We start from the raw sequence: 7,772 nt of genomic DNA on the forward strand, positions 1-7,772 counted from the left end.
AACCTTCTGTAAACAGCTTCTGTAAGCATCAAAAAATTCAATCCAATCATATATGAAAGAAATAATGGAAGATCTGCAATTGTCTTTACTAGATGGGAATCTGGCTACATATTTCTACCTAAAACATCTTTCAAACTATTAATAGAACAATTTCTTAAGAGACATAGCCTCTTGAAATCAAAACAAACACCACTCTCCATCCAGGCTTTGATGTTTTATTGGAGCAAATCTTCAACAAAAGGTGGTTTTTATTTACAGAATTTAATGTGTGTGGGGACTGTCCAACCCAGTTGAACCCAAGTAATGATAACCATTAAGCTTGTTTATGTATTTTTCTTATTTTCAGTTTACATACAAAAAAATGTATTTGCTTCAAATTCATAAAAATCCCAAAATTGTAAATAACAAACAAACCCTCCCTTACGCATCCCTTAATTAAATATACAAACAGCTTCAGAAACATAAAATTTAAATTGGTTTAATCTTGAAGTGTAATCCAATGAGACTAAAAACTAAACATTTCAGGTCTTGTACCAAATAGTAAAATACTCGAAGGCCTTCAGGATCCCTAAAATTTAAAAAGGTAAAAGTTACTTTTTTGTTTCTAGAATGAAACAATGTTATAAATTCCTAAAACAAATAAAATCAAAAGCTTGTAACAATTAAGTTAATAGAATTTAGGAGAAACGAAGGATTTTGCTTACAACTAAAATGAACAGACTGAATGATTAATATCTCTATCTTTTCTGTAGGGGAAAAAATATAGTTTCTTCATCAATATTCATTTCTATGTTTAAAGTGTTTATCTCCCTATGAACATAATAACTGCATCACAAAGATATATAAAGCAGAAAAAATACCTGTAATACTGTAATGCCTCACTCTCATGGAATAACTATAAATATTTTCCATTTGCCCTTTTTTATATTACTTTTCCCATAGCATTAAAAAAATAACTCGCTAATAATTTTAACTATTCTCTCCTTGTTAGACATTTGGATTATTTTCTCATTATAAATAATGCTTCAATGAGCATCTTCATGCATAACAAAGCTTTTCCAGTATTTGAGAATATTTCCCTAGAACAGATGTTCATAAATGAAATTACTATGTCAAAGTGGAATAAAAAATGTTAACAGTTTTTGATACATATTACCAAATTGCTTTCCAGACAACACTAGCAATTTACAATCACAGTAGGGTCTGAATGCCACACCCTCATCAACTGTAGGAAAATAAATTTGACAGTTTAAAAGTAATTGGTTGGTCTTTATGAGCACAGCCTTTTGTGCCCAATAGTTCTTATGCATTCATTCCTTTCTCCTTTCCCTCTAATAAATATTTATATAAAGTATCAACTATGTGTCAAACACCGTGCTAACTTTGGAGATACAGCAAGCCTCTTAGAGAGCTTACATTCAAACCAGTAAAGCACACAAATACATTATTATAATTTCAAGTGACAGGGGAAAGTGAGAGCATTACGGGGACATTTTGAGGGGAAAGGGTGAGAAGAAATGGCCTGGATCAGACCAAGACAATAGGATATGCTACAATGGACCAGAAACATAGATCTTGGGAAAATGTAGGTAGCTAAAAGAATATTTAAGCTATATCAAATATTTTCAATTTTTTTCAAGTATTGAATCCAAGGAGAGTGATATTACATGGGGCTAATGAGGCTGATAAAAATCCAATAAGGATTTCTTTAAATTTTCTGAAACTGTACCCAGATTTTCACACAAAATAGCTAATAAAATTTGAGAGTTATTACACAGAGGTGTCGGAATAAGATGTTTTTTAACAATCTGTGAAATAGCCTGCTAATTTCTTTGAGAGACAAGATAAAAAGTTTTTAATGCTGTAAAAATCAAAATTGCATCTCCATAATAAACCGACAGGATGCCACTGAAATAATCTTGGCTAAAAAACTGACTACAGTTCTAAAATTAGCCTCTCTAATAATGCTGGGCTTGCCAAAATGCTTTAACATACTTACTTTGACTGATTTACATCAATAAGAGAACCTATTTTTGACGTAGTAAAAGAAATGTGCTCATCTCCAATTACAATTTCCAGCTCCTGAAAAAAATGAAATAGCAGAGAAATGTAGTTAATATAAAAATCTATCTCAGAGATATCTATATTCTTGCTACAAAGGGGGTCCCCATTTTAGTCACAAGTTTTCTAGTAGTCGGTAGGGGGTGGCGTGAAGGGGAAGACACTTGATCTATTAGACATAAACTATATCCTTAAAATAAAGGCCTTATCAACAGACATAAACTATATCCTTAAAATAAAAGCCTTATCAACTGCTTATAGCACTACCCTCAACTTTATTACCAACCAAGAATTGCTTTCCTGTGACATCACAGAGAAGATGCTATAAAATAAAATGACACAGAAATGTTTCTTATAATGTCAGTAAAAAGTAAAGACATTTCTTCCAAGCACATGTAAAAATTAATGATATGGGTATAAACCTATTTTTAATATAACAAATACAAAGATATTTTCCCTTTCCATAAGATTCCACAAACAAAATGTATAATAATAATGGCCACCACTTTAGCACCTAAATGTGTCAGGCCCTGCTGCTAGGGACCTTACAAACATTCTCTGCAATCCCTAAAATAACCTAGTAAGGTAGGCTTTATTAGCCTATTTTACAAATGTGTAATTCAAAACTCATAAAGCAGAGGAAAACACTTGTTGATATTTATAACCACTGATCAGTCATGGTACAGACAGTTGATCCCAGAAGAGTAAGACAAATACTCCCCAAAATAAATGATATAGAATTTTCTCTATATTCTTTATCTGCAAATCTAAAACCAATAATTAAGAGGCTATGTTTGTAACACATTTTCAAGTTAAATTAACAAACACACCATTAAGATAGTCCTAGCTATATATTAAATCAAAAGACCTAATTATGCAGTTTATGGCACACACCAAATGGAGAATTAACTAAGATTCTCTAACAATCACAAAATCTTTGACTTAATGATCCAATGGGCAATTTTTGGAACATGCCTACTCTTCCCCACCAACCAAAACCCATGAACACATCATCAAATGGTTACATGAAACACTAGGCTCTCCCTGAATGTAAAAGATAGAAAAGGTTAGTTGCTGTTGTAGTTTAGTACATATGTATAAATTCATAAAACTGAGGTCTAAATTTACTTTTTAAAAGTGATACAATGCATAAAATAAATCCTATTAACTATTACCTTTGCTTTCCTAAATAACGTTTCTTTAAATAGAAGAGTTAAGTTACTGCTACAGAGTGTCAGCATCTGTTAGATTTCTCCACATTTTCTTCTAAAAGTATAATCCTCAGGAATATACAAAAGTGAATTAAGTATTTCTTCCTTCCAGGGGTCGTATCTCATTTCTCCAAGAGTTGAAAAGACCCAATTCAGAAACCAAAATTTCTTTATACACAGTGAAATTAGGCCTTCAGAGTTCTTCAGAAGCCTTTTGAGAAACACCAATTATTCTGAAGAAAATACGAGAGGCAAACGCAATGGTCAGTTTGAACAAAGAAACCACCAATCAAGTGTCTCTCTGGGACATAAGGATGAAAATAAAAATTTTGAAAGTTATAATTTGGAGAAAGTGAATTTTACATAGTCAATGAGAATCTGAAGTCTCAAATTTAACAAACATTTGTACTTATTCCCAATAAAAATGACCAACATACAATAGAAATTATTCATAACAGCATGAAAATATCCTAATTTTGGCTGGGATGTCTACAGAGAAGATTGTTCAGAAAGATGTCTAAATTTAGAGCTATGCACTGACTCCTTTACTACAAGGAGTTAGCACTGAAAATGAAGCTAAGTGAAATAAAACTCAAGAGTATTTACCAGGTGCCTAATAAGTGGAAAACCAAAGAATCAATGAGAATTCATTCTAATAATGGGAAACATAATTAATTATGTTGTCAATTTTTAATACTGATACATTTAAAGAATCACTAAATACAAACCTGTCGGCCAACCCTGTCAGGGGGAGGCCACAAAGCATCATCTTCTTTTGTAATTTCACTGTCATCAATAATTCTCTTTAGTTCTTCCATTACACTCTTGTGTACATAAGCCTGAAAATGAATTATAATAAAATTTCATAATGCCTGCCTATGTCTCCCAGAATTCAGAAGGAAATAAAAGTTACAAACCTTGAATATTCATAGAATCTCACAGAAATATTTAATTCTGACTCCAAAAGTACAGAATAAGAGAGTCATTCATCCTTCTTATATTAGTTTTCATCTCTTACTCTTTCCTTCAATACGTATTTTTCCCTCTTTTCATCCCTAGCCCCTTTTTAAAACCCTGTATTCTGCCTTTGTAACATGGAGACTCAAATATCCCCAAGTGGTTATTGGTGATAACACAAGATCTATGAAGTAAACAGCAACAAATGCAAGCACGTATCAGAGTTAGTGCTTTAAACTTTCTTTTTTTTTTAATTCTTTATTTCTCTTTTCTAGAATCACTGAATCAAAATAAACTTTCTTATCCCTATCTTTTGTGCCTTTCATTTAAAAGTTATACTATCATGATTACCAATTAGTTTTAAACAGTGAATAGAGTAAAAAAACAAAGTTAATTATAAAATGAATTAAATGATAGACCCAAATGTGAGACAAGTTAATATATTCAGATTGTTACTTTTGTTGTTAGATGCTACAATTATATCTATTTACTTTTTTGTGTGTACTTCAAAAGGCTTTTATTATAAGCAAATGTATACATTTGTAATAAATTATAAGAAAATATATACATTGTAATAAATAAGCAAATATATATATTTGTAATAAATATCTGAAAATAATTTTCTATATATAGCTTATAATTTAAATGGAAACACTTTTCAATCTATAAATTGCCTTCTTCTTTACAATATAGCCTTTCATGTATTTTTATAAATTTAACACAGACTCAAGGAAAATGGACTAAATGTAAAAAATTAGACATTCAAAAAGAAATTACCTCTTTTCTGATCATGACATCATTTTTGTAATTGCTGTTGTTTGCATATCTAAGCTTTCCTGTAGGGAGTGGGAAAAAATTCAATCTATAACACCAAAAACTGCCAAAATAAATAAATTAATGTCATTGTAAGCAATTTTGAAGGTAAAGATCATTTTATACCCCTACTTTTATTCATATTTCCTCCCTCCGAGTATAATATCAATACTAGACACAGACATTTAACTAAAGATTTGATGGTGAATTGGCTGAAGTTGAAACTAGCCAAATTTTTAAATATTCCATGCCTTCAATACATAATAGGTCATTTTAAGGCCTATTTTCTTAAGCTATGTCATGAACTAGAAAGGAAATCTGAAAAAGAAACTAAAATTTGTTTTCAAGCTTGTTGTATCTATATTGGTGCTAAGTGCCTTACCTGGGGCATTTAATCTAGTCTGTGAAACAAACTTTAAAAAAGTAGTTTTTATTCTCTCACCTATTCACAGGCAAGAAAGCACAGTTAAATAATTTGTCCAGGGAAACACAAGATTCAGATCTAGAGCTACTTTATTCCAATACTCACACTTTCTCCATTATGCCAAAATTTTCTTTTAATGATTTTTCTTCAAATTACTGTATATAATTATGATAATGATAATATTTTAGAGTTATGACAAGGAAGCACATAAAACAATTATGTACTACTTCTGGATAAAACTTAACCAGTTTGTTAGCTGATTTATATTTATTTTTAATCCATCATGACTTTTGTAATGCCTGATGCACACTTCCCCTTATGGCTAGCCAGTAGCCCAGATACAGCTACAATGTGCTGTTGACATGCTAAAATGATAGGTTACCCTAATGAGGTACACCCCTTATAAATCAGTCAAAACATAACAGTGAGTCAAAAGACTCACTATTACCAACGGAAGTATGCAGAACGGTGTGGAAGCAGATAAATGGATGAGAACCATTGTTCTAGCATGAAATTTCCCTGATAATATTTGGGTACTTAATTGACATGATTGGTTAAAACTGATATAGACAAGTTGATGTTCATAGGCAAGGGGACTGAAAACAATATTACATAAGGAAAGAATAGATAAACTCTGGTAAATTTGGCTCCTGAGCTAAATTCAGAAGAGACATGGGAAGAGCAAGAATGAATAAGGTGATTAAGGTTTCTGAGTAATTGCAGAGCTATAAACCTTGAATTCTGCGTGAAATGCTTGATACTCTTCCCCTTTCCTAATATATGATCCTCCTCTAATTTTTTGTTCATGCTGTCATAGAACCTTGTCCAAAGCATGCATATAACACTTAATATGCATACTGCTTTATAGTTAGTTACATGTCTCTGTCTCCCACCAAGACATAAGCCCATGATGAAAATTAAAGTCTCACTCATTACTGTACCCTCAATTTTTGTATTAATACATGTTCCCCAGCATATAATGCGCATTAAAAAAAATATCCAATTGAACTTCCTCGTAGATGAGTTCAATGCACTATAACACTCTCTAAATAGAGAGCTGTCAAAAGAGAATTGCACACTACATACGTAGCAGTTTCACCTAGCCCTGTGCTCATTCTGCTCTCACAGTCTGTTGTTCCCCCCCCCCCCCTTCAGAGGCCAAGAAAATATCTACTCTCATTTCAAGACTCGTCTCAAGAGTCTAGTCCCCTGGGAAACTTTTCCTGATTGCCTCCTGTGGAATTAACCTCTCCCCCCCCCACTTTTTTTTTTTTTTTGTACTTTTAAGGCACCCTATAGTGAACAATTGTATTTAACCACCTAAAACATATTATTACACTCATTTGTTTACACGTCGCGCTCTTCCCAAACTACACACAACCTGAATTAATAAAATGAATGAATAGGCCGAAAGTTACTGGTCACTAAAAGATTTCAAGCATCCACTGACCCACCGCTCAGTGGGAGTGTTTTTAAAACGTTCAGGCATTTAAAATTAGGGCGATAACCTACAGAACTTTAAAGTCCCTTCTGGTGCGCTGACTCTAGGATTCGGATTGCCATAGGTTCAACTTTTCAGTATGTGACTGGATTGACTTTTCTAAATTAATTTACAGCAATCAATTTCCCGGTAGTCCACAAGACCAATTTAGGCGTCCTATATTCCTAAGCCCCTCTACACCACAGCGAAAGCAGGGGCCTCCGCCCGCCCCAGCCCACCAAGGCTCGTTCACCCGAACCCGCCTCGCCGCCTCCGCGACCTCTCGGTCTCGCCTCCCCTTTCCCAGCACCGCGCGCCGGAGGCCCCTCCTCTGCTCACCGTCCGGCCGAAACTCGAACTCTAAAAACTCGTGTCCAAACTTGCCCTTGTGCCCTACATAGTAGCGCAGGTAGAAATCACTAGCCATAGCCATTTTTGTGCCCAGGATGCCCGCCGAAATCCCGGCCAACGTGCCGCCTGGCGCCCGGCAGTGACGTCAGTCGCGCAAGATAAGTGCGTCACTGCAGGCGCGTCCCTTCCGCCTCCTGGGTACCCGAGAGGAAAGCGTGGACGCGGCGTCTCACGTGGAAGCGTGGCGTCCCCGGAGGGAGGGTTGCGGTGACGTGACCTTCGCTTTGCTAGGTTTGGGGACCCATTATATTCAAAATTAAGTAGATTACATTATTTAATAGCAAAAAATAGAAGTGTGAAAATATAATAACATTTTTTATGGACTTAAAAGTAAGGTTTGCAAGTCGCTTTTACTGTTCGAGTCTCTCGATTCTCGCGGCATTCTAAGTGGGTGTGGCTTTATTCCCCTTTAACT

General features: G+C 34.2%; 1 protein-coding gene across 2 annotated transcripts; it reads right to left on the minus strand.

Moving 5' to 3' along the window:
- Nucleotides 1–228: 228 nt before the first annotated feature.
- On the minus strand, nt 229–7,396 carry MAGOHB (mago homolog B, exon junction complex subunit). Of its 2 annotated transcripts, none has more exons than XM_069490680.1 (5): nt 7,286–7,396; nt 5,007–5,065; nt 4,001–4,111; nt 2,000–2,082; nt 229–568 (listed from the first exon to the last, which is right to left on the minus strand). In XM_069490680.1, exons 1-5 carry the CDS (start codon nt 7,377–7,379, stop codon nt 469–471), a joined length of 447 nt encoding a protein of 148 aa, XP_069346781.1. In that variant the 5' UTR covers nt 7,380–7,396; the 3' UTR covers nt 229–468. The 2 variants fall into 2 exon arrangements, with proteins under 2 accessions (XP_069346781.1, XP_069346782.1); XM_069490681.1 differs by having other exon boundaries at nt 7,331–7,379.
- Nucleotides 7,397–7,772: the final 376 nt, after the last annotated feature.

Source organism: Eulemur rufifrons, chromosome 16, assembly GCF_041146395.1.
Source record: "Eulemur rufifrons isolate Redbay chromosome 16, OSU_ERuf_1, whole genome shotgun sequence".
NCBI classification, from domain to species: Eukaryota; Metazoa; Chordata; class Mammalia; order Primates; family Lemuridae; genus Eulemur; species Eulemur rufifrons.